This window comes from Apiospora aurea (assembly GCF_038362705.1).
Source record: "Apiospora aurea strain CBS 24483 chromosome Unknown utg000004l_segment0_segment0, whole genome shotgun sequence".
NCBI lineage: Eukaryota > Fungi > Ascomycota > Sordariomycetes > Amphisphaeriales > Apiosporaceae > Apiospora > Apiospora aurea.
The window spans coordinates 2,603,396-2,629,184 of record NW_027117391.1 but is presented as its reverse complement, the minus strand read 5'-3'; the positions used below and the strand labels follow the sequence as shown (position 1 = coordinate 2,629,184).

Below are 25,789 nucleotides of genomic sequence, written 5' to 3'. Positions count from 1 at the left end.
GATTTGGTTCATCAGAACTTGGGACGGAATCATGCTCATCTCCCACGCGTCCCAACCAACACATCACCACCGAAACCCTCGAGGTCAAAGCCACTCTGGATGTCGATCAACGCCTGAGCTGTCCTGGGCACGAAAATCAAGCAGTTCGTCCACGGCTGGGCAGCACACCATCATAACTCTCGAGTTCGAGGAAAGCCTTGTTGCACTTCATTGAACTTCATCACTCGCCTATTTTGCGACTTTGTTTACATCTGGTGGCTACCTCTCAGTCAGCGACAAGATGGACGGCGGTGGCGAGACCCTCAGTCCCTGCTGCACCACTGGCCACCTCCACGAAGGCGAGCCCACGGGCACCTACCGCTACATTGATGGCTGTACGTGAAGTCGCCCCCACCCCTTTATTAGGCCGGCAACGACACTGAGAACTAGCTGACTGATCCCCCGATCGCCTCACCCCCAGGCCAGGTCTACTTTAAGCGACCCCCCAACGGCAGCTCCCAGAACGCCGTGCTCCTCTTCACCGACGCCATGGGCCACACCTTTAACAACAACCGGCTGCTAGCCGACAACTTCGCCGCCAACGGCTTCTTTGTCGTCATGCCGGACCTCTTCCGCGGCGATCCGGTGCCCGACATCCCCAGCGCGGGCTTCAGCGCCCATAAGTGGAGTATGCATTTTCTTGCTCTTTTATCTTCCACATACCTATCATAAGATAAATACCCAGCATGTGTAAAACCCAGATACTGACATGCTTCCCCCTACCTTTCGATTGAAAAGTGAGGAACCACGGCTCCCAGCAGACGGAGCCCATCGTCCGCGCCGTCATCGAGGAGATGCGCAAGCACGGCTGTCGCTTCATCGCGGGCGCGGGCTACTGCTTCGGCGCCAAATACGTGATGCGCTATCTGCTGCATGGTGCCCTGGACGCCGGCTTCATCGCGCACCCCAACTGGTTCGACTCGGACGACGCCCTGTGCGTCAAGAAGCCCCTGTGCGTGGTAGCTGGTGGTAAGTTGTTGCTGTCCCCTTTTTTGCCCCTGGTCCCCCCGATACCCAACGTATGGTTCGTTTCATGTCTGCTTTGGCCCCGTTTCCTCTCTTACACGTACACGCACCAGGAGAAGGAAAGGAAATACATTATTCGAAGCAGCGGTCATGAACCAAGGATAGTCCGACTAATCGTGCACGCAGAGAACGACGAGGTTTTCGGCGGCGAGCAGCGACGGCAATTGGAGAAGCTCCTCAAGACGGCGGGCGCCCCCTACCAGATGACGGTGTACTCGGGCGTCCAGCACGGGTTCGCGGTGCGCTGCGACCCCAAGAAGGCCGCCGAGGTCTTCGCCAAGGAGCAGGCCTTCAACCAGGCCATCCAGTGGTTCAAGTTCCACCTCAAAGCCGGCACCAGGTTCGTGGGCTAGGGGAAGCAAAAGGAAGCAAAGGCGGTAACGATGAAAAGAGAAGAAGTAATTTCGCCATCTGGATGAGCAAGGCAATGCGACCCAAATCGAGTCGTCTTTCTTGATGCTGGTTTGCTCTTTGGCGTAGCCGTGTTCAAGGATGCCGCCGAATCGGAAGAACCAAAAGGCAGCTTAGCTCCCGAACGTGAGACGGGTAGAAACGGGCATGTTGCATTCGCTAGACCGCAAACATAGCCGTACTATACTCGATCGATCAATGATTTTGTTCCTAGTCGTACGAACTGTTGTTATTCGTGTGAATAACCAAATTGCGCTCCCTGTCGCGCAAGTCCATCCCAAGGGCGTCCGAGGAGGCACGTGGGCGCTAGGCCATCGTCGATTGGCCTGGAGCACCATCGAACCGTCGGTGCCCCTGTCAGCGTTGGTCGGATGAGGTAATCCCACCACACCTCCCGGGCCCTCGCCAGGGCCAATGGCGACTGTCTGAACGGGCGGCCTGAACTTAGATTCGGTGACCGAGGCCGAAATAGAGTGTCCCACCGCATGCAGTGACATCTAAGCAATGGGGCACCCAACGCCTGCCCGACGGGGATGTCCCATGGCGAGGGTTCGCCGCATATGCAACTCGTACTAATGCCACGTCCCTAAAAGGTGCGCACGCCCTACCCGACCTGCCGGGCTCAGCCATCTGAGACTTGCAGACAGGAAAGGTGAGAACATCTGGACTGAAAGACAGCAACTCACAGCAACTCAGTGATACGACGGGTCACGCGACCATCTTGCTGTTTGTATTTCTTCAATAAATTATTACCCTCTCTATATGTCGAACGCAGTACGGGAAAGCCGCTACACCTAGCCGCGCACATATACCTCTGGGGCTCCGGGATTCGCCTGTTGAACCCGTTGCCGTCATGCCGGTTGACGCGGAGTGCTTCGTTATCCACCCTTTCCAGGAGCTGGTCAAGATTGCGAAGGAAGCGGCGGCGAATGCCGAGGCCGACAAGAGTGAAGACCCCGAACAGTCAAAATGCATGCTCAAGGCAGCTCGAGGTCTGGTCAAGGAAGGCGAGCGCGCGCTGCAGAAGCTCCAGCCCCTCTGGGATGCCCAGATAGAAAGGCATGGCGATGCTTTCAAAAAGGGTATCCGTGACAATGGTAAGCTTGCCTCATTCTTATTAAATCGTTACGGCCCCCTGTTTAGTCGAAGATATCTCAAAGCTGACTCGCTTGAAGATGTCGATGTGGAGAATCGGAGGATCCTGGAGGATCTGCTATACGACCTGGATGACTTCATCGAGGTGGACACGTTCAATGCAGACAAGTATGCCGAGGTTCAGGCGGCGTCGAAAGCGTTCGCTCTGAGTGCATTGGAAGCTATCAGGCGATTGAAGATTGAGAATGGTTCATCAACCCTGCCATCATCTCCTGAGCCGCACCCACTGACTGCACTTTCCACAAATACCATCTTCCCACCCCTGCCTCCTTTGCCACCGGGAAAGGCCGAGTCTCTTTTGCGGTTGCCAAGCAGTCAACCACCACACTCCCCTCCAGCATCAACTTCCACGTCTAGACAGGACTCGCAGCGTACGCACTCGACACGCACTGGCGATAGAACTGCCTCAGGAGGCAGCCATGAATTAGAGAGAACGGGGACCAGGAGCTCTCACGCATCGTCCGCAAACTCCTCCGGGAGCATCAGGTCCTCGGTTTCTTCAAGGCGAAGCGACCAATGGCGTCTTCATCCTAACCCACTCCGACCGGCACGATCGAGTTTCAATAAGAAACGATCGAATCTCGGCAAGAACGGGCGGTCCTCGCCCGCACATAGCAATGCTAATGGTCGAGAAATCAGCCCTTCGCAGGCTGAAATAGGTCCAAAGATGGCGTATATGTCTTCAACCTCACGGATAAGTGAGTGGGTCAGAGAGCAAGTTTCCACAACCCTACCGAGCGAGACGGAGGCGATCCCGGAGGTGATCCCGGAGGTGATCCCAGAGGACGGCACACTACCCCACATACACGCAGACCGTCCCGATACAAGCAGAGCAAATCGTGATACGCTGGAGAGCTCGGCATTGCCCGAGTACAACTCGGCTGCTCCCACCAGCCCATCCTCGACTTCGTATCGGACCTCAGTGTTCTCCGATGCGAGCAGTCGTCTGTCGACAGCAAAAAGCAGCCTCCAGGTACCGGTCGATACGTCAAAAATACCACCCCTGCCTAGTCGTTTCTTCAGTGTGTTCCCGACTTCGAGTCCCGAAATCCCTCCCAAGAACTCGACTCGACTTGTTGGTGGGGTTAAAGCTGCCTCTCGCGAACGTGTAGCAGATGTACCGGCATTAGAACCCGAAAAGGAGCCATGGTACGCCAATCGAGCCAACTGCAGCATCGGCCCGGATAGTAGTTTCAATCTCCTGGGTGGTTTTTGCGAAGGCGCGTTTGTTTTCAGGGAAGGCGGAGGGCAGGCAGCCACTGTAGCCGGCTTGGAACAGGTAAGAACAGCTCAACGGTGGAGTTATCATGTTGATTTGGCTGACCAGGTGTGGCAGAGTAACAAAGTGACGGTTGCTCGTTGTATTGAATGCAAGTATCGGCATACACTGTCCGAAATCGAAATGGACAGTAATCCAAAGAGTGAGAAATCCATCTCCGTGCTCATCCGACACAAATGCTAATCGGGTGGATAGTGAGTGGTGGCCTTGGCGCATGGGGTGTCAGGTACCGATTGAGGTTTCTTTACAAATCGCATTTGGCATCGGACTCTGCACATGTGACGAGGTACGGTTGCGTCTTTTGCTGGCAAGAAAGACGAACCCCTTGCGAGTCCGACGCAACAGTCTTCACCACACCAGACCAGTTGTTTCGCCATCTCGCCCGGCATCCTCAACCGTTGCCGGAGATGGGTGACTTTCCAGTGACGTATGGAGAAACTCCGTCGGACGATCCAGGACTAGGAGATGCCGATCTGGTTTTCCCCAATCCTCAAGCTGTCAATCCGTTGACCGAAGCAGAATCAACGTCATTTGAACTGCTACCGAATGCTGTTGCGGTCACGGACCATCTTGTTCGACCAGGTGACCGTCAGAATGTCGGACCCGATGGCGAGAAGACCCTGCAGTTTCTGGAAGGCGCTCGAATTGTTGGGATAGAATTTCCCGAGAAATGGGGTGGTAAGCAGTGCGTGGGGTGGCATGATGGCGCCCGTGGATCTTTCCCGGCAAGGTGTATCTTTTTGTTACCGCCACGCAAGGGCGATATCCGTACCCCTGGCATGAACAACGACGGCGTGACTGTCACGGCCAGGTGGAAATGGGAACCCAAAGACCCGTGTTCAGGGTGGCTAGCTTTCGATAAAGGGGCCACGATTCGTAACGTTAGCTGTGAGTTGTACCAAGCTCGTTCGTCCAAGCTGAAGATCGCTAACCAAATCCACCAAATCCAGGGCTTGATCAAGGTCAATGGTGCTGGTCTGGGATGACTAAGGATGGGAAAGTCGGCTTCTTTCCCCAGTCCCACATCAGTCCCGAGTCGGTTAAAGAAGCTATAAGTCCCGAGTCCCACCACCTCAGGCATGTACGGCCAACGAGACTATTCAAGCTGCGAAGGACTTTAAGCCATGTCTCGTAGTGATGGGGAGATGATACAATTAGTAGGACACCAACCGCATACCTCTGGGTCATCCTAAAATGGCGGAATTGCTCATGACACCCCGCCGCATCGCTTACAGAGGGGCATAATTGAGCATTGTGCAACCACTCCTTTCGCTGGAAACATCATAGATGAGGCTGGCTGGACCCCGTCATTTACCAGCCGGCTTGCCAAAGTAGTTCATCAGCGTGTTGGCTTGTTTGGGCGCTGCATTCTTTGCTTTCGACTTTGCCGGGCTGCTCCCCTCTGGCTTCTTGCCAATCTCCAGCACTTCGATGAGCTCTTCAAACTCCTTTCTGGGGACAATACCGCCCGAAGCTTCCTTGTGACCCCTGGCGAAGGACTCCCCGAGACGTCCTCGGAGGGTCGGGTCTGTAGCGTTGTCCGCGATGCTTTTCAGAACCTCAATGATGTTGACAGGAGGCTCACGGGCCTTTGCGCTTCGTGGTACGCGGCAAGAAAAATTCACCATACCGGGTAGATACCCTTCGTTGGCAACGAGAATTACCTCGAGCTTTGGTGATTGTAGGTGGCCGGCCCACCGGGTTGCAATGACTGGGTGTATCTGAGCAGCCGAATTGATTCGGAACACAGCGATCCTGCCGTCTGATGAAAACTTGGGTGCTGTATGAGTGCAGCGCTCGACTTCGGCATTGACATCAGCTCTGGCAGAAAGGAGTGTGGAGTTCGTGAGGAGTTCCTTGGGCGACTTGGCCGAGATCAAGGCCCGCCATGCCCCTGGGACGTCATACGTTGAGGTTCGTCTGGGGGCATTTATCAGAGACACGGCATCATTCACAGCCTTCTTCGTGTATGCCTTGAAGGTAGCTTTCATATCTGGGAAAGGGGGCTCCCATTTCAAAGTGTTGCCCAAGTCTCCGTGGGTGCCCATGGCGCACAGCCAATCGCAGCTGGTCGCAACCTTCTCGTGGAGCTCGGAGCATATATGGTATGTCAGAAGCGCGCTGGTGGCCACTGGAGGAGAATTGCAAGCTGTTACATGCACCGAGCCCTCAGGGAAGTCATCGTCCAAGGCGAAGTGGTGGTCAATTACGAGGGCCTTGTGGGGGCCGTCAATGACGGGTGCTGACTTTCGCGATCCCTGGTCGAGCACGAAGATGTATTCGGGCTCATAGGATGCCATGATACTTCGCTCGGTTTCAACGTGGATGCTACTGCCCTTCTGGAGCAGGTGGGCTGAAATCAGACCGGAATCCAGCCCGAGGAGTATTAGAGTCTTCTGTAAGATAGCCCCCGATGTCAAGCCATCTGCATCCTTGTCAGGGATAACCAGTGTTTTCTTGCCCGATGCAGCACTGCGAAAGAAGGAGAACGTTAGACGACATGACCAAGCGATTTTCGAGGTAGGGCATACCATTCTTTGATGAAGTTCCGTGCCACTGTAATTTGGGCTGACGGGGCCGGCCAAATGATCTCGCCCGTCTCCTCTTTCATGGAAGGAGTCGAATGGTACTCGGGCACCTCGGGACGAGGTTGCTTGGCCTTTGGGCCCGAAATAATGGAAGACGGCGCGCTTCGCTTCATCTTGGCGGTTGCAGCGCTGGTGTTCACCACAGAAGCGGAGTGGAAATTTCTGCGCAATGAACTTGGTTGAATGTTGGCACTGCGGATGGATTGAGGGCCGGAGATCCCAGTACACACATAACGTCGGCAAGGCGCCAGGATTCTCTGCAAAGTCTTTTGGGTACACATTCCATGTGTATACTTGGAATCAATGTTACATATCCAATGAATAAGTATACAGGTTGTCTCGTCTTTGTTTACTTCTTGTGCCTTGAGTTAGTGACGAATGCTGTGCTCATAGACGGTTTGGTCAGAACCAGTACAATGGCGCCTAAAGTCCGAGGTGCTTAGCGGACATCAAAGTCTTTGTGACGTCAATGATAGCGCCCGTTGCCTTCTAAAGCACGGCCGTCCGTCACTAAAACACTTGAACCTTACCCACCGATTGAGGTGAAGAAAAGCAAACGCAATTAAGAAAAGAAGTCCAAGACCAGAATATGAACTGCATCAAACTGCCCAAGTCCTCAATTCATCGTGTAGTTTTCTTCGCCAATCCTAGTTGGCTGCTATTCGTGGTAATCGTGGCTATTTGCCTTTCCAACCCAGTTTGCGAAACAAAACCTCTAGGTACGGGAGATGGACGAGCACGACTAGATGCGGCTCGCTGATGTGCATTTCAATAGTTAGCAATCAACACCTTTTCTCCGGGAGGCTATGCCTATATGCTGGGACACAGGCTTGCGATGGTACACGAGGCATAGTCCTTTCTGCCGATTGGCATGTTTGCATCTGTCTGGAAACATCGTCGAAAACCATGTAGTTGTTGTAAAGGGGTTTTCGAGCTGCACGTAGCTGCACATCTAATACCCATCCTCCTCCCCATATGATGCTGGGTAGCTAGATAGGTTGGGTAATCCGACACCTTAGCTCGTCTTCGCGTCTGCTACGCACAAACCTGCTCTATTTACCTCTATCGTTCTCAGGTGGGTGTTCTCAAGAGAGCTTTCATGATGGCTCATGAAACGTCCATCACTATATCAGGCCAATACCTGGCTAGCATATACTATCAGCCATTGACTCAAGTAAGATCGCTTTACAGGAAGTAATCCAGAGAGCTCTCTCATGGACGACGGCATCATGAGCCCCAACGAGTCCCGTGACATGGACGAGGTCGACAGCGATGCGCTCAAGGAGAAGGAGGAATCTCGCATAACCGACCACACGGACAGTCCGGATACGCCGACGCACCGAACTGAGGAGGAGAAGGCCGACCACGCCGAAAATGGCGCCTATCAAATGGGCACCACGGACGAGGACAATGACAAGCACAGCGAGCAGAAAACTTTCAGTATATCTTGGCACAGTGGCTTGGTTTCGGGCGCTTACAGAGTTTTCTCTACTGTGAGTAGATGCTGGGTCTGGTTTACGGAGGTGACCTCGGACGGACCCTTTCCGTACGACCCGCTTTCGCATAAGCCTTCTTCGCGTGATTACGATAATGTGACCGTAACAGGTCTCATATAATCGTTTCGGCTCACGGTGTTATGGTCCTGCTGCGGTTTGGATGCTCTTCCAACGCGCCTGTACGAACGGCGGCTCCGGGAAGGAGGTAGTGTCGCGCGGCGCGTAGGGGCACAAGGCCAGGTGGCGGCGCTCCGGCTTCGGTGCGTTGTTATTGTCGTCCTCCCAGAGGACGAAGATGTAGACCAAGCCTCGGATCTCGGGCGGGAGAGCGAGGAAGCGGAAGGGGGCCTGCGGAGTCGGCAGCGTCGGCGGCGAGGGATCCAGCGGAGGCCCCGGGATAGGAGGCGGCCTTGGCGTCTCCTCGTTTGGCATGCCGCAGTATTGAAACCAGTCTGCCAACTTCCACTCATATTGGCTTGCCACCGCACCTGGGCTTGGTTCTCTCAAGAGAATCTCAAGTAGAGTGGTAAACGCACGTATGGGCATGATATTTCGAAGAGCGCGAGCAGGCAGCAGCCACGAAGGCCCACCCCGGAATCAAATATCCCCAACGGGCGGGTACTGACATCGTGACATGTTATCGATGTTTGAGCATCATCACATCAGCTCCAGAAATATGCCCACCCGTCTAGATAAATACTCCCGGGAAAAGACTGGAGCGATATATGAAAGACGGTGTATTATCATGTCGCGCGCTGGCGGAAGAGGGTAGCGCCGCAATCGAACTTGCCCGTACTGCCTTCGGGCATCTTGCATCCCAAGCGATAACACGCGAATACAAGTGATGAAGACATGCGTTCAAATATGCCAACCAATAAAATGGAGGGCAGCTACAATTCCAATGGCAACAGTGACAGCGAGAAATGAACGTTGCATGCCTAATCCGGCATACTGAAGAAATTCAGTGTTGAGACTATCAGAACTTCCTGGACCCAAGATGTTACTGGGACCAATTGACCATCGCTCGCATGGATTCCTTCCACCCTGCTCCCTCGGCCTGGCTTGACAACTGCAATCGACAATCTGACCTACCAATCGCTGACTCGGGCTTGCTCTTCCCCCAAAACCACATCGTAGTTATGCTTGTGTTGACGACAAAATAATAAAAATCACCCATCCGTTTCCTTCCTTTTCACACCCGGGGTATCGTTGAGATAATGCACCATGTTCGAGCCTGACCCTGTTCGCCAAGCTCCCGTTGCATGCCCTCGTAAATTTTTGTTGAAAATCAGGACTCCGTTGAAAAAACGCCCATCATATATGCTTGTTGTTGAAAATCCAAGAATGCCGTTGACCCCTAGATGAAATGCATTACGCCGTAGCCGCAACCGCTGCGGCACCATTCGTCTCGGCACCGGAGACGGGCTGGTGAACTCCATTCGCCGTTGCCTCTATCGCCACTTCCTTGTCTAGCTCATCCACTGACAACCCTTCAAAAAGTTCGAAGATAGCACGTGGGGAGTGGAAATCGTTATTTACTGCGGGGGCCATTAGCAGGACGAATCTCATGTTCGAGGATGCGTCGTCAACTTACCGATGTTGATGAGGTACCAATCATTCATCATACCTTCAATCAGAGCACGACTGGGGGTGTTGGCATCATGACAGTGCGACCAGTCAAGACCCAATCTAAAGGCTTCGTCCTTCCATGCAAGGAAACTGATGCTCTCGACAATAGTTGGCTGCACAATCTCCTTGCCCGGGAAAACACCCCAAGTTACTGCGTTGGGTCCTTCAGACGGTGCATTGGACTTCAGCTCGCCTGTCATGGTCACAGCGTAGTACGACATGTCTGGATGGTTGTGTAGACGGGGAAGGACCTTCTCAAACAGTGCTGGCGGCACCAGCAGTTCGACGTAGGCCTTCTGGTATACATATCCGTTGGGTGGTCCCCAACCGTATACAGGGTCAGAAGACTTTGCGCCGTTTACAGCAGGTTGCGAGTTGATGGTAAGCAGTCCACGCCTGTTGATATCAATCAAATCTTGCTTAATTGACTCGGCTTCGCTTGTGAGCGGTGCTTCACTCCAAGGAAGGCTGTCAATGTCCTTCTCGATGTAACGCACAAACAAGTCGGCGATATCCCTCACCGACCTAGGCTCTCCCCACTTCTTGCGATTCGATTCATTGGTGCCGGTAAGTCCAATACCATATGCGTCCAGCTCACCGAAAGCTGGAGAGCGGGAGTCACCCCATCGACCGTTAGGGAATTCGTCCCAGTCTTGTGTTCTTGCCACATACGACTTTCCGCGGTTACGCCAGAAGATTGGTCGCACATCCTCGGCACGACGACCAAGGCCGAGAGATTGTTTCCAGGGCAGGGCATGCTTCCGTGGGCGCGTCGTCGTGGGCATCCAGTTCAGCTCTTCCAATACCAGTCTTGTAGCCTGGGCGAGATTCATCGTGTAGAAATGCAGATGGGGGATACCAGCTGCTATGATCTTACGGCACATATCCGCAACCAGCACCTTGCCAACTTCTCTGACAGCCGCATCGTCGTTCTTTACGGATTCTAGTGCAGACATGAAGTGGTCGGGAACACCACACTGCATGTGCTTAGCTCGACGCATGAAACTGGCATAGGTCGCAATTGGCATGATACCAGGAAGAATGGGGATGTGGATTCCCCTGTCCCGGACCTTGCCAACCCAGCGGATGAAGTTATCGACGTCATAGAACATCTGGGTGACAATGAAGGAGGCACCCAGGTCAACCTTTTGCTTCAAATGATCAAGCAGTTGCTCTTCATCCTTGTTGTCATCTGTGCCCTCGGGATAGCCAGCCACGCCGATGTCAAAGTGGCTTCCGTACTTTTGGCGGATATGGCGGACAAGGTCCCTAGCGTACCGGAAGTTTTCGTCGGTGGCGGACCATTTCTCTTTGTTTCGGGGCGGGTCGCCTCGCAAGGCCAGAATGTTGGTACATCCAGATTTGTATGCCCTCGACAATGCGTCGTTGACCTTGTCTTCTCCCATGTCCGTGCATGTCAGGTGCATGCAGGTCTCAAGGCCAAAATATGTCTGGGCCTGAGTAACGATCTCTCCCGTCAGGTCGGCTGTTGTACCACCGGCGCCCCAGGTGATGTCGATAAATTTAGGACCGAAATCGTACATTCGCTCCATTCGGTCGTAAAGGTTCTGCACACCCTGGGCGGTCTTGGGTGGGAAGTACTCGAACGAGAAAGATGGCTGGCCGGTCTTCTCGGCCTCGGCGACCATCTCGTGGACGTGCATATTGGCGGCGGCAGCGTCGATGCGGGCTTTTTGGTTTGGTTGACGAGGAAAGTATCAATCGGGAAATGGGGTATTACGAAGACCGGGACTATTAGAATTGAAAGGAGAAAAAAGTTAGCGGAAGGAGGAAATATTGCGTGCAAAATTGACGTAGGCAGCTAAACCACGACTACGGCTACGAAGGACGATGCCGATGCCGGTCAATAAAATTGAGGGCCTGGACTAGAATCGGGCCTTACCTCAAAGCGGTCTCAAGTGAGCTGAAGCAGCACTCTGCTCTCAGACGCCGAATACGAAGAAACCTGTGTGTTTGCGGTTTGATACAGGAGGTTCGTTATGAAGCACTCCGTTCTCACCAGCAGATCGAGGACGTAGTTGGTTGATCAAGAGCAAGTGAAGAAGGTGGTTACGCAAAAGTTCGAGATTGGGGAATTAATGGGACGGGCAGGTAGTCGTTCTGGCAGACCGGAGGGCGAGTGGATCACCGGCGACTTTTATCGATTGAGGGATGCCAGTGATTGCCCAATTGGTAGTACCAGACCATGCCTTGATGCGTGTGTTTACGGTACTGGACATGCGTATTCGCCAGTCTAACTTCACCTAACCCACTCAGGCCCTTTCTTCCTTCCACTTCCATGCCGTCCTTCGAGAGCCCTACCAGTGGCCCTGCCAGTAAGATTCCGAGGACAGAATCGGCGCCGACTTCTGGGGGAGGCTTCATTGGCTGACTCGTGCGTACGTACCTGGCTTGTAGTCTAGAAAAAGGGGAGAGTCCGTCGAAACCGAACGAGCACTGGTGTCATCCAATCTGCGGGAACCTCTCGCTTTTCCTCCGAGCATCGCTCGGGGGGCGAGGAGGAGGCCGATCTGGTCTCCTTGGCCGACATAACATAGTCTGCGGACCACGTCACCTGCCTCTCCCTATTCTTGTGCCCTTGGATGCCTCTGAGGTATTGCCTTCACCGGTGTTGTTATTGCATTGCATTCCAATTACCTTGACTTCAATACAAGACCGATCCTGGTTCCTGGAGCCCATGTGCCTGCCCCCTCACCATCCCCTCCTCCCCTCCCTCACTAAAGTCTGTCAAGGGCACAAAAAGAGGGTCCAACTCGACCCCGCGGTCCCCTCGCTCACTGTCCACCCTCATGTTCTCACGCTCGACTCTGAGTGGGTAACACCACCCCACGCCCAGCAATTCGGATGACCCCCCGTTGCCCGTGCATCCAGAGCCCATTGTTGTGTTACTAATGACGGGATACCCGAGATAGCGATCATAGGAATATGGCTATCCAATCACTGTCAGATACTGCTCCTCCTCTGCTCGCATCTTGGCTCCAAGTGAATCTCTGGCCACGTCGTCTCGAGGGCAGATGTAGTTGCATACATGTATGTACCCAGGAATGTAGGCATGTCGGTGTGATGGGTTCACCAACTGATCCAGCCAAGCACCGGTTGGATGCCACGCCACATAGAGTATCACCCTGCATCAACGTCCGACCACACCTGCCGAGACAGCCCGTCAGGAAACAATTGAGGAAATTCGACCCTCATGCGAATGGTTTTGCTTTTTGCGATGGCTTGGTAAAGTCGCGATGAATCACACAGCTCCCGCCGCCATAGCACTGGGGAGAGCACCCCCTTACTTCTCATGTCTCTCTACAATGCAGCCATGCATAACACAACGACTGCATACGTCCGTCACATCTTGACGTTTCAGCCGGGCGAAAATGCAGGCTTTCATGGCTTATTAAGAGCGCGTTGGCATGAGCTTCTTAAGCGGTGCCCCCGCAGCTTGGAAGTCGCCGAACGATCGGGATGGCATGGATTGATGAATGGTATGGTTTGCAGCGAATTTTCCCTTCGAGGAAAATCAAACCCTGAAGACCCTGGAAGTGTGGGCTCTAGAACATGGTCCCCTAGTCCCCTCCGTACTGGTGCCAGTCGAATCGCGCTCTTCATAATAAAATGCGCATACTGACCTCTTTTTTTTGTGCTATTGATACCCAGATTGATGACGGACTAAACTAGTAACTTGGAAGCTAGCCATAGCTGTATGGTTATAAAGGCTTTTATAAGAAGAAAAATTTAGTAGAGGTAGCATCCATGCATGTGTATGTGTGCAGTTTATCTTGAGAAACGCGAGCCAGCTATTTAGTCAGGCCTGTTGCAAATGCTCGTCCTGGTTTTCAGCCTACTGCTACTGTACCCCAGCTTGTTCTGGGTTTGCTACATCGCGCGTCGTATCTGATGGCTTCGGTGTTCCAACGGGCGCAAGAGACTTGATTGGATTGGGGGGGGGCGGTTGAAGCTAGTGCGGTGCTTATATTTTTGCTGATCCGCTCGCTTGGGCTGCCCGTCTCAGTGCCTGGCCTTGTTGTCTGTGCCAGAACACGCCTCTAAAGAGACATTGATAACATGTTTGAAGTCGATGCCATGTGTAGTGTTTACATCTTGTTCGCCGATTCGATGATACTCCCTATAGTAAACATGGGATATGTCACATTCAGTTGCACACATGGGCAGTTATGTGACAACGTTGCGAGTGGATGTTCGGAGCAGTTTCACCCCTCTTTCCAGAATCTTGGTTGCATCTACCTGCCCACAATTTCGGGGCCAAAATCCCCATCAGCAACAATGGAAACGAGATGGGAGATTGAGTAGACAACATGAATCATTTGAAATCGGAGATATGCGATTCCCTGCATACTACCAATACCATATTGGAGATCATGGAGCAGCTCCTGCAACTACTTCGATTGACCTCGCCGAACAGGTGTTCAGTTAGAGCAGTGCAAGGTGGCATGCGATGGGGCAGATATTATACGACTAGACGACAACCGTCAGCACTATATTCTACGTGGTGAGCAAACGCGATGTAACGCCTTTTGGCGGCCCGCCCCCAATCAACTCTCAGGGACATTGATCTTGATTATGCCACCAGGCTGTGCCGCACGTATCCATCGCTTGCAGAGAACCTCGTATGGCTTCTATATATCGATTGCCCACCAAGTGTCGGCAGGATGCCCGTAGAGCTACCAAGCAGGATGTATTACAACGCCGCCGCCGCTCTCTATCAAAACGAAGAAAGGCCATCATTTGTGGTCGCCGACCTCCTCATGATATCAGAGCCTGGTGGACACCGAATGATTGTCTGCTTCTATACACACCTCGGGGTACCCGTGTCTATTGGTGGCTGCTGCAAGCCCCCTGATGGTCCCACTACACCTTGCCTTTTCTCCAATCGTAAGATTGTAGGCAATTTGCTCAAATCAGCCGCACACGAAGGATGCAGCTGCACCCGTAGCAGGGTCGCCAGGTTTCAAACTCTGGTTCACCTCTCTGCCCATCGCTCACAGGTCAAAGTCCGTTGCAGTAAAGACAGGCTTAGCTCGCATGCTAGTTGCATCGGGGCCAAATCCTGATCAAGACACCACGGACTGGCGCTCCTCCTCCTCCAGGACCAGCAGGCTAACATCTGCCGTTGAGGAGTCCTAGGCACTCCACCCAGCCTCCCAGACTCTCCACTTTGTTGTCTTTTCCCTCCCGCCTTATAGACCCTCTGCCGCGCTGTGTCCAGCGACAAGCTTCTCGCGTTGCGAAGCCCCGGGACGCTATTCTCTTGGTATTGCCGCCTTGTCTGGCGCACCAAAACTGCCAGAATATGGCACCCAGGGTAAGATAACAACTGATTCCAAACACCGGTTACACGCATTCGACTTGTGCTGACTATACAACCTTGTGCTCACAATCAGTATGATGAAGCTCCGGAGACAGTTCCGCCGGCCTTCCCCGAATACCATCCACCACCAACGGCACCAGAAGTGACATTGAGCCATGGATACGTGCCACAGCAGCCATCGCCGCCCGTGTTCAAGGCGGAGGACACGGCCATGTACCAGAATTACCCTGGATATATGATGTCCCCTATGGGACCGCCGTCAACACAAAACTACAATACTACGGGCTATCGACCGCTACCATCCGACCTTGGAGCGCGACGAAAGGAGAGCCCCAAGATTCTGGGTTGCTCGGTGGTGGTCTTCACTCTGGCGGCCATCGTCGCCATCCTTTCCGCCGCAGTTATCGGGCTGGCCGCTGGCACAGGCGTGGAAGCCCATCGGGCAAATACGGCCGAGTCGAACCTGGCCGCCCTCCGAGCCAACATGACCAACAACTCTTCTTCCGGCGCTGAAGGGGGCAGTTACAACGCGATAACTCTGGGCTGTTCATCGAATCCAGTCGGGGTTTCCGGAACAACTTATACTTCGAAATGTAAGCGCAGCCACAATGCGACATCCTCATTTCGTCGAGTATTGTCGCGCTCCTAGTGCTGTTCACTAGATCCATAAGCTAACCAACCAATTTGATTTTGCGCCCACGCTTTACAGTCTTCGACCAGTCATCGTACCAAATCGCGTGCAACAAAGAGACGCCGATCGGCCCGTTGCAAGGGATCTTCGTCGCCAACTTCGACGACTGCATCGACGCGTGCGCCAGCTATACCAAATACACGTTGGAGAACTTTGCCAACACGACGTCGAACGCCAACAAGACCTGTGCTGGCGTGACATTCGTGCCGGGCTGGACGGATCGGCAAGCGGCGCTGAAGGGGTCTGCGCCCGGCAACTGTTACCTTAAGCCTGGGCCTCAAAGCAAATCCAAATTGACCGTTCCGAACAACGGACAGGAGACTCACTCTGCCATTCGCATTGACGACTAAGAAACTCGCACTGAAGATCTCAGTCGAGACTGGAGAGCGGGCACATGCATATGCGCATCGAAATGGACTTTCATGAGATATATGCTGTCGGATTGGGATACTGGATTGTCTGTCCGTTTGACGTTACTATTGAAAAATATGTACCGCGGGTACAGTACGACCATCATAATACTGGATTTGGTCTTTTTGCGAAGCCCGGCGCTAGGTTCGATTTTGTATTTCTTAGGTTCGCACAATACCCAGCAAGAAAGGGGCAAATACTATGACTTACCAGACTCTTGTCTGTTGATATCTACCAAAATACAACTTGATTCTCACCTCATCGCGTACTTAAGTTGCTATGTCTCAGTGAAATGGTACTGAGCTGGATTTTGGGGAAAAGTGAGTCAGGCAACCCCTGCACCCGATTGTCACGGGCCCCAGCCCACTACTTAAATCCATTGCTACTTAGATTAGAGGATAAGTGCAGATAGCGGCCACCGGACAGTATGACAGAGGCCCGAGGCTGCGGTCCCGCGCAATGCAACCCAAACATGCACAGGGAACAAGTTTGGTTTGATCTCGTGACGTACGTACATGTAAATATGTACTCTACAGAACCTCCAGCACAAATACTGAGATGGGCAATGGACCAATGGATATACATAGGTGATGTAGTTAAGCATTGAGGTTGCCGTGATGACCCTGACCACTTTCCAGGCCGTGCTCTCCCTTCAACGGGGATCGTAAAACGCCAAACCCAGCGCCCTGGGCCATGACGGGCGGGCCGCAGCAAACAGACGTTCCGCTAGTAAAGGACGACTGGACGAGGGCAATGCTCATAAGACAGTCCGTGGAAGATCCTCGGTCCATGCGGAAGATGCACTGGCATTTGGGCAAAGACACAGGTATACACATGTTACCTAGGTATCCATCCGCGTATAGCGACACAATCCTGCACATTTTCATATGTCTGGTTTTTTTTTCTCGAAGTTGGTGGGAACGAATACAGGCTCAATTGGAAGCTCTCCTCCACCGCTTTCCTACACTGTCTAGTAGCCTATCCTGGGCGACTGAAGATGGTGAATGCGAAGGGCGAGATATGAGCCAAGAAATGCACGTCAGCACTAAATTGCATGGATCCCACAGCAACATCAACCACTCCGGCAGTCGGCGGCGTTGTCGCGTCTTTTCCTCGCTGGTGGTTGCAGTGGTAAGTGCTAGCGATGCAATGGACATACCGGTCCGTAGCCGGATATAGTGGCAGGCCCAGTTGGAATGCGGCGCTGAAAAGGATGTGCCTGCACTCTCCATCATCCAGTAAGGTCAATGGCTCACGGACGATTAATAATGTCAGCCGTAGTGCCAGTGGTCCCCCGCACTCCCCACCAAGCGTCCAGCGAATCCACTATCGACTCGACGCTTCCACCGGTCTCCTGCTCGTCAAGTCAACCCAAGGGCGCAAAGTTGACATGATGTGGGGCTCGGTGCTCCATCGCCGTCCGGCTCGCGCTCTCTCACACTCTCTTGCTGTAGAAATGATGGAAGGGTTACGCCGGTCACCCTTTGGCAATGATACGATAGCTCTCGCTGGCTTACTGGAGATTTCATACAGCATTCGTGCCTGCTGGCTCGCTAGGGTTAGCTTTGCTCGATAAATCCATCTCCCATGGCGGCTGATCTTGTGACTCAACCCTCTGAAGACCATTTCTCTTGTCAGTCCTCCTTCCATCAAGACGCTTTCAGTAAAGCAAGATACAACATCTGCAACTCACTTTTCCGTGCTATGTCAAGCTCGAGACGTTACTTGCACTTGACTAGAATTCTGCAGACGAAGTAGATAGTTATCTTCTCGGCCCAGTTGCTTCTTCGAGGTTCGACCCGGGTGTGTGACCGAAAGGCGTGTTCATGACCACCAGCCTAGATCAGGCCGTACGCCCTTCACATCAACACTTGGCAGAAGCACGCCCTATAGATGCCGACCATTGACGAACTCCAAAAGATGGACTTCATCAACTGGGATGCCGCTGGCGCTGCCACCGGCCTCAACTTGGACGAACAGTCACCACAGGGCGCGTTTGGTCCAAACCAAGGCACCAACATGGACCTCGTTCTCGGGGATGTCAACGGCGACGACTGGTCCTTCTGGGCTCTCGAGCACTTTGACTCGACACACCTTCCCCAGCAGACCACTGACTCTCCCCCAAGGAGCCTACAATGCAACTGCCAGAACCTTCCCCGACTGAGTTCGTCTGGGAATTACCCAAGTCACCTTGCTCCCACTGCTCTAAGGGTGGCTACCAGTGCAAGCTCATTAGGGAAGGTCTGTATAAGGGTTACTGCACGGTCTGTGTGGCACTTCGATGCGAGTGCAGCTTTGGACCTGTTGGCAACCATGCCGGCTCAGAGGCAGGTCTGACTTTCCCAGCAAACCCCTGGCCCACGATGGGCGACCGCCCAGGTACCTCGATTCTCCTCGAAGATGACCTAGTGGCCCCCTGACGTCTGTGGCAGCCATGCCAGAGAACAACATGGGAGTTGTCTCAAAGGAACAACACCCAGCGGCCCAGCAGCCGACCTTGCCGTCCAAGCCCGGCGCCCGTTTCTCTCGAGAATCTGTCAAGATCCTGAAGAACTGGATATCGACCCATAGTCGACATCCTTATCCTACGGAGGAGGAAAAGGATACTTTGCAAAGAATTACAGGTCTCAACAAGACTCAGATCACCAACTGGTTGGCCAATGCCCGCCGTAGAGGAAAGATTCAACCCACACGGTCAACTTCGCCTCATGTTGGAAGAGGCTATGCCACTGCTATGGACATACCTCGGCGCTCTGGCACTCCTGGGCTATTCGAAAACATGAACCCCCTGCAGCGTTGGGCTAACTCGCCCCCGGAGAACGAACCGGCGTCTGTAACGGATATTGCCAGGGCTATCACTACCTCGAGCACCGACATGTCCTCAAGCTCCAGCTTGAACAGTCCATACGTGTCCGGTTACTCCGATGATGGGTCGGGTCGATCCATTGCCAATCTATCTTCGGCTAGCAGTTTGTCCAAGTCGCAGTCCAGCGGAGGCTCTTTCGCTTCATCCTTCTCACACCACTCGCGCGGCTCAGTGGGTTCGTTGCCATCTTTTGCACGAACTCGAGGTCGAAGGCGCCGCAGACGTATTCCCCAAAGACGGTCACAGGAGAATCTCGGCGAGAAGCCCAAGACTTTCCAGTGCACTTTCTGTACGGAAACTTTCAGGACGAAGCACGACTGGCAAAGGCATGAGAAATCTCTCCACTTGTCTCTCGAACGCTGGGTTTGCTCGCCAGAAGGCGCAAGAGGCATCCACTCCGGGTCGGGAGTGATGAGCTGTGTCTTCTGCGGCGAAGCGAACCCGACCGATTCCCACTTGGAATCTCATAACTTCTCCGGCTGCATGGAGCGATCGCTCGAGGAAAGGACATTCTATCGAAAGGATCACTTGCGGCAACATCTGAAGCTCGTCCACGGCGTGAACTTTACATCATGGTCCATGGATAATTGGCGTGTCACAACACCCGAGATCCGATCGCGGTGTGGTTTCTGCGGCGTCGTGATGGATAGCTGGACAGCTCGAACGGATCATCTGGCGGAGCACTTCAAGACTGGTTACACCATGGCGGACTGGAAGGGTGACTGGGGTTTCGAAGACCCCGTCATGAACCTGGTCGAGAACTCGATCCCACCCTGTAAGAGGCCCGAAAGAACGACCATTCCTGCATTTATATATATCTAACGGTACCCAAACAGATATGATCGACCATGAGAGGAACTCACCATTCCTTTATCAAGCAAGCCAGACCCCGAGCTCTACTCCGACCAATGCGTACGATCTTCTGAAGTTGGAATTGAAAGATTGGATAGCAGGCCTTCCCGACGACCAATCTCGTTCACTTACAGACGAGAAGATACAGTTGGAAGCTTGCCGCATTGTCTTTGCTGGAGATTCTCTCTCTAAGGGCACGGGGCCGGCGCAGTCATGGCTTCGCGACCTTGTGATGGCTAAGCCAGAAACGAGTAAAGCCGCCATGTTCAGGCCGAGAGGCCCGGCGGAAGGCTGTCTTTCTAAAGTTATGATCACTAGGAAGAGAGATATCTTCGACCATTGCGACCTGGAAGCAGAGCTGCAAAAGTTTGTGATAGCCCGCCGACTACTTGGCTTAACAGCAATGGACAAGGAACTCCAAGAGGAAGCTTGCAGGATTATTGGCCGAATGGAGGAGAAATCCATTGACCCCTCTGAGGCTGTTGCCAACTGGTTTATCCGCCTTATCCACAACGACGCCCAATGGCTTACGGATTTCCGGAGGCGAGCTCATCTGCCGCGCAGCGAGGACGTCCATGATAACCCGCAGCGATCGCATGATCCCAAGTCCATAGACTCCACCATCCACAACTACAGCAGACTCGATAATGAGCTGGGAGAGTTTCTGCGTTCCCAAAGGTCGCTGGGTCTGGAACCGACGGACGCGGACCTGCAAAGCAAAGCACGAACGATCATCTACGAGCAGGATGATGATTGGAACCAGACAGCAGCCGACGACAGCAAGTGGCTCGAGGATTTCAGAGCGAGACACGCAGGCGGGATCGACACCAGTACCGCAATGGATACTTCAATACCGAGCAACCCGCCTTTGCAAAAGCCCCCGTCGCCGCTATCGGGATTTCCCGCCATGTTGACGTCGACACCGAATCGACAAAGCCCCCGGCCAGGCAATAGGTCCAGGCCCGGGGTCTATATGTACTACTTGAACGAAGCAAACTGCTTTCGGCGACTGTCCAAAGAGCTCGGTCGCTTCGTAGCGTCGGCAATGTCAGAGAACAACCCCAATCAGCATATACCGACTGACGAAGAGCTGCAATACCAAGCGAGGTGGATTGAATATGACGAGTAAGTAACTATGAAGCCACGCAAGATGTCAGTTGATGAAGCTAACATGGAGTCAGTGATGACAAATGGAACCAGACACCTGCCGACAATCCAGTGTGGTTGCGGCAATTCAAGCAAGATGTCGGGATCCTTCCGCGCGACTCGCAGCCGGAGCAACTCGATACGACTTCGTGGACGCCATCTGTAGGGACGACCGACCCATCGGCTCATCGCCCTTCCGTAGAGTTTGACGCCATGCTTCAGACTCCCAACATGAGCACGCCGTTTGCGGTCGACGACTTTGCAGCGGCCAGCCAGGCTGAGCAGCTGGACCCTATGCGACACGAGACGCCTACCAGAACCTTTGGCAACCCCCAACTCGCAAGCGGTTTGACTGCTTACGTACGCCGTGAACTACAGAAGAAGAGTATCTTCCCGAGCGATGCCGACCTCCAGGCACGCGCTCGAGACATCATGTCGATGCAGAAAACGCCGGCCGACGACCCGGTTCTGCTAGGCAAGTTTAAGGCGTCGCTCCAGGGGCCACTGTCCGTGGCAGCAGCGGCCAGTACAATCCCGACATCGGCGGCGCCCGGCTTGCAATCGGGGGATGTGCCCGTCGTTACGGAGTCGCCCGATGATGAGTTCCAGTTCACCATGGATGACATGGACACCAGCTTTACCGACCAGGTGTTCGACAGCATCGTCCAGGATTTGAATGCCAGCAGCGCCTCCAGTAGAAGCCCGTCGTTCATTACTCCCAATACCGGCATGCATCAGTAACACCCTCGACTCGGTGTCCAACACACCGAGACAAAATTAAAGGCACCCTCGACTAAGATGTGGTCGAAAAAAAGGGCGCTTGCAGAAATGAATAAGTGTATATACTTCTTATCGGGTATTTGGGGGAGATTGTAGTTATCATTTTTACGCAAGCATACATACGTAGCAGAGCGGGTGGACTAAAAAACAGGGAGCGAGATGATTATGGAATTTAGATCTGAAGATATCATGGTGTAATGAGATGTATGACCACTATTACCCTTTTAATTTCAAATGTCGAAAGTGGTGATAGATTGTCACTGCCACCTCCCCCTTTCTTTCGTGGGCTACTCGCTAGCTCTGAGGGATGGTAGCAGTATTCAGGAGGCTGCATTTAGAGCTTCACACACGAGCAGATCAGCTCCAAAGTTTCGAGATGAGTCGACAGATAATCAAGATAAATGAACTCGATTGCATGTTGAAGCAGATCACTCTTTGACCGGGACAATCGATCCCGCTCAAGATTGTGACGTCGGGTCGGGTTGCAAGGCGAAACCCACTGGCCGGCTGGAGCCCCCTCCACCTGTTATGGGGGGAGGTCCACTGACGGGGTGGGCTTCACTTCGTACAAGTAGAAAAGTGCCCGCTGCTGGCTGCCCTGACCTGGCATTACGGGCGGGTAAGGAAAACGAACCCCTTTGTGGAAAGTCTTTAAATCCGTGGGAAAACAGCAGTGCGACTTCGTGATCAGTTATTAATAGCTCCATGGGTTTTCGTATTGGGTTTTCGTATTAGGTAGTATGGATATGTTTTGTCGTATTAATAAAGTATGTGGTGTAGGCGTATGTAGGGACCATCCATCCAGGTTCGGCTGCTGGCTGGTTCTGACCCTCTGGACCTTGATTGACAGGAAGGAAGGAAGAGAGGAACGGGATCAGCATAGATCCCACAACAATACGATGACCCTTTTCCTTCTAAGTTTCAGACACACCAATATGGTACCATTTCTGTAATAGGGTGGGCAATATACCAACCTACGTGTACACAGGCCTGAAATACGCTTACGGGAAGCGAGTATCCTCGATGCAACCTCGCCAAATGATGACTGATAGCACCCATCGGGTTCGTACTTGGCAGATGCCTATTCCGAGCATCGACCGATGACTTCCTAAAATAGGGTAGTAGGAGCTTGACCTGGGCTCAGCAACGGGGGTTTCAAACCTGCTTGACCTTAGCGTACCGCCATTCCCGCCGACTAAACGATAGTGTTCGCAACTATGTGCAGTAGTAGGGGAGCAAAGGGCCGATGCTTCATCCAACGAAAGGACGGAATTGCAAACTTTTTTCTTCTTCTTCTTTTTCTTTTCCGCAAAGATTCGGCAGTCTTCGTTATTCGAAATGGGTATGCGCAAGCGCGCCGCCTAGCCTGCAGCCTGCGGTACTGCCTGCATACAGTATCCCAGGTAGCATATCGTCGGCACCTTTGACCCCAATTAGGGCAGCGTCTCCAATGCCAAGATCTGGGGGGGGGCGTCTTCTTCACGCTTACCACCTCCTGGGATCTGGGAGCCGCAAGGTCGCAGGGTAACATCATTGACGCAACCTTGTAACAAAAGGCTTGTTGCTTTTCCAGGCTGAGGGAAGCGGGAGACGTATGCGTTCGTCTCTGGATGTTGTCATTGCCCGAACTGCGCCAAAACGCCTCCCGACCGGTTTCGTGTGTTTCGGTTCGCCCATGACATCCCGTTCGACACTTGGGCAGGTGGGAGGAGCCGGCGCCGGGCCGCAGGACTCTCCGTGCACGATAAACTACGCAATGTCTCTCGAGGAATGGAGACGGAGTGGACATTCGCGATGGGCGCTGGCTGGTGATCTCGCTTCCCTTACCCCACCGGCCAGCCACCCCTTGACCCCTGTCGTTCCTTGTCCTCTCTCTAATCCGGGTGTGCTCGTATCGGGATTGCCCTGCTTGCGTCCAAAGCGGCAAAGTACAGAGCCCCCCAAGCCGCAGGATTCTGCTGCCGCCCACACAGCACACACACACACACACACACACACACACGGCACAAGACAACTCGACACGGCCACAATGAGAGGATGAGCTTATCACACACAGCCCAGGGGGGTCGCAGGGAAAACCGGAGATTCCACCCACTCGCTTGTCAAACTGGGATCAAGGGCCTTGAAAAGGACAGCCGCACCCCACTTCGACTGCTGCCAAAACCTGGACGGAAACACTCTGGCCAGCTACTGCCTCATTCATTTCGTACCTCCCAGGCGGTATCTTATTGTTATAAGATAGATTGGGCGGCGGCGGCTCACACCTTTCGCCTAATTTATATTTTTGCTTCTTTTCTTCCCGTCCTTCTATTCTCTAGACCTTGTTCTTATAGATTATATATACATATTATACATAATCGACGACAATGCTGTCATCCGCTCTGACCTTCAGCGGCGCTGCCGCCGCCCTGCTCTCCGCCTCCGCCCTGGCCCAGGCCGCCGCCGTGGTGCCGCCGACGCCCGCCGGCGGCTCGCAGCTGCACGCGCGGCAGTCGACGGGCACGGGCAAGTGCACCGACGTCCACGTCTTCCTGGCCAAGGGCAACAACGAGCCCTACCCGGGCCGCCAGGGCAAGCTGGTCAACGCCATCTGCGAGGGCTACGAGAGCTGCGACTACGAGGACGTCGTGATGCAGAACATGCTGCCCGACCCCTACTGCGACTCGGTCCACGAGGGCGGCGAGAACACGGTCAAGCAGGTCGTCGCCTACAACAAGAAGTGCCCCGACACCAAGCTCGTCCTTAGCGGCTACTCCCAGGGCTCGCACGCCCTGGGCGACGGCCTCAGCGGCGGCGGCGGCGTTTTCTTCAATGGCTGCGTCGAGAAGTCGGTCGAGCCTCTGGACCCCAAGAGTCCCGCCGGGAAAGCGGGTAAGTCAATAATATCCCTTTTTTTCACTTCCGACTCGGGGCCGGCACTAGTTTCCAGGCTTTTGGGATGTGCTTACATCTGCTAACGATTCTGGTGTTTTCTAGTCGCTGCTATCCTCACTTTTGGCGACACACGACACACCGCCAACCAGCCGTGGAACCACGAGAGCGGCGCAAAGAGCAACGGGCTCTTCCCGCGCCCCGGCGACCAGTTGGACAGGCTGAACGCCTTCGCGGACCGCTACCGCGACTACTGCGTCGACACCGACTCGATCTGCTCGGGCGCCGACCCCAAGGGCCCGGGGGCCATGGCGCACCTGACCTACTTTGAGAACTTCACCGACGAGGCGGCCAAGTGGGTCAAGGAGAAGCTGGGCGACGACGTCAAGAAGGGCGACCCGTCCAAGACGACGCCGCCGGTCGCCAGCACCGACGCCAGCAGCGCCAGCGCGAGCGCGAGCGCGTCGGCCAGCAGCGGCACCGCCCTCTCGAGCCTGCCCACCAGCACCGCCACCGACTCGACGACGACGGGCGGCGCGGCCCAGGGGTCCCCCGACGAGTCGGATAAACCCGACAGCGGTGCCGGGATGACCCTGGCGCCCCTGGGCCTTTGCACATTGGCGGTCGCCGCTGGTGTGGCGATCGTAATGGGTTAATGGGAGTAGAGATGAGGGGGTAGACAAATCTTAATAGCAGCAAGCATTCATAACGTACTACGGCGCATACGGCATCCTCGGTTCAGCATCATTCATGAGCATTTCACTCTTTTGGAGGGTTAATGGGAAAGCAACATCAGCCAGCATCGGCGTTCTAGGAGTTCGTCCTCTTTTTTTTCGATGCCAGATCGTCATGTTTATATACGCATCTTCTTGTTTTGGGGGAGAAGGGCATCGGCATCATCAGTTGCATCAAACAAACCCCATCTACATGCTCCGGAAAGCCTGGACGAGTTCAGAAAATAGTAATACCTAATCTTCCGTCTCCGGGTCTACACATTTTCTGCCAAGTTTCGAAAGTTTTCTTGCATTTCTGAGCAGCTGAGTCGTTTCCCACTTAGAGTAGGCTAAAGAAAAAAAATAACCTGTATTGTGGGCTTCTTCGGCCGATCCCACTTTACCAGAGACCCCCCTCTAGGCCCCCTAGACCCCCTAGGACCCCTGGGACCCGGGAGCGTCGCAACCCGCAGTCAGCAGTCTGTTCCTGGA

The 25,789-nt window shown here is 53.8% G+C and overlaps 9 protein-coding genes across 9 annotated transcripts; 6 read left to right on the top strand and 3 right to left on the bottom strand.

The window, feature by feature from the left end:
• Positions 1 to 280: 280 nt before the first annotated feature.
• On the top strand, positions 281 to 1,403 carry PG986_005597 (dienelactone hydrolase; the record flags this gene model as incomplete). Its single annotated transcript, XM_066841819.1, has 4 exons — positions 281 to 374; positions 461 to 667; positions 778 to 1,008; positions 1,192 to 1,403. Coding segments are annotated over 4 exons (744 nt in total), but the record flags the coding sequence as incomplete, so codon positions are not given.
• A 926-nt stretch (positions 1,404 to 2,329) lies between these two features.
• Positions 2,330 to 5,045, top strand: PG986_005596 (uncharacterized protein; the record flags this gene model as incomplete). Its single annotated transcript, XM_066841818.1, has 3 exons — positions 2,330 to 4,052; positions 4,106 to 4,798; positions 4,861 to 5,045. 3 exons carry the CDS (start codon positions 2,330 to 2,332, stop codon positions 5,043 to 5,045), a joined length of 2,601 nt encoding a protein of 866 aa, XP_066701680.1.
• A 172-nt stretch (positions 5,046 to 5,217) lies between these two features.
• Positions 5,218 to 6,611, bottom strand: PG986_005595 (uncharacterized protein; the record flags this gene model as incomplete). The annotated part of the gene is made up of 2 exons (XM_066841817.1): positions 5,218 to 6,382; positions 6,442 to 6,611. 2 exons carry the CDS (start codon positions 6,609 to 6,611, stop codon positions 5,218 to 5,220), a joined length of 1,335 nt encoding a protein of 444 aa, XP_066701679.1.
• Positions 6,612 to 7,727: 1,116 nt separating this feature from the next.
• Positions 7,728 to 8,114, top strand: PG986_005594 (uncharacterized protein; the record flags this gene model as incomplete). Its single annotated transcript, XM_066841816.1, has 1 exon — positions 7,728 to 8,114. One exon carries the CDS (start codon positions 7,728 to 7,730, stop codon positions 8,112 to 8,114), a length of 387 nt encoding a protein of 128 aa, XP_066701678.1.
• Positions 8,115 to 8,132: 18 nt separating this feature from the next.
• PG986_005593 (uncharacterized protein) lies at positions 8,133 to 8,426 on the bottom strand (the record flags this gene model as incomplete). Its single annotated transcript, XM_066841815.1, has 1 exon — positions 8,133 to 8,426. One exon carries the CDS (start codon positions 8,424 to 8,426, stop codon positions 8,133 to 8,135), a length of 294 nt encoding a protein of 97 aa, XP_066701677.1.
• Positions 8,427 to 9,365: 939 nt separating this feature from the next.
• Positions 9,366 to 11,287, bottom strand: PG986_005592 (methylenetetrahydrofolate reductase-domain-containing protein; the record flags this gene model as incomplete). Its single annotated transcript, XM_066841814.1, has 2 exons — positions 9,366 to 9,532; positions 9,589 to 11,287. 2 exons carry the CDS (start codon positions 11,285 to 11,287, stop codon positions 9,366 to 9,368), a joined length of 1,866 nt encoding a protein of 621 aa, XP_066701676.1.
• Positions 11,288 to 14,949: 3,662 nt separating this feature from the next.
• PG986_005591 (uncharacterized protein) lies at positions 14,950 to 16,008 on the top strand (the record flags this gene model as incomplete). Its single annotated transcript, XM_066841813.1, has 3 exons — positions 14,950 to 14,961; positions 15,041 to 15,560; positions 15,677 to 16,008. 3 exons carry the CDS (start codon positions 14,950 to 14,952, stop codon positions 16,006 to 16,008), a joined length of 864 nt encoding a protein of 287 aa, XP_066701675.1.
• Positions 16,009 to 17,962: 1,954 nt separating this feature from the next.
• PG986_005590 (C2H2 type zinc finger containing protein) lies at positions 17,963 to 21,674 on the top strand (the record flags this gene model as incomplete). The annotated part of the gene is made up of 5 exons (XM_066841812.1): positions 17,963 to 18,310; positions 18,358 to 18,448; positions 18,502 to 19,710; positions 19,772 to 20,912; positions 20,969 to 21,674. The coding sequence occupies 5 exons, from the start codon at positions 17,963 to 17,965 to the stop codon at positions 21,672 to 21,674; spliced, it is 3,495 nt and encodes a 1,164-aa protein (XP_066701674.1).
• Positions 21,675 to 24,079: 2,405 nt separating this feature from the next.
• On the top strand, positions 24,080 to 25,240 carry PG986_005589 (carbohydrate esterase family 5 protein; the record flags this gene model as incomplete). The annotated part of the gene is made up of 2 exons (XM_066841811.1): positions 24,080 to 24,584; positions 24,690 to 25,240. 2 exons carry the CDS (start codon positions 24,080 to 24,082, stop codon positions 25,238 to 25,240), a joined length of 1,056 nt encoding a protein of 351 aa, XP_066701673.1.
• Positions 25,241 to 25,789: the final 549 nt, after the last annotated feature.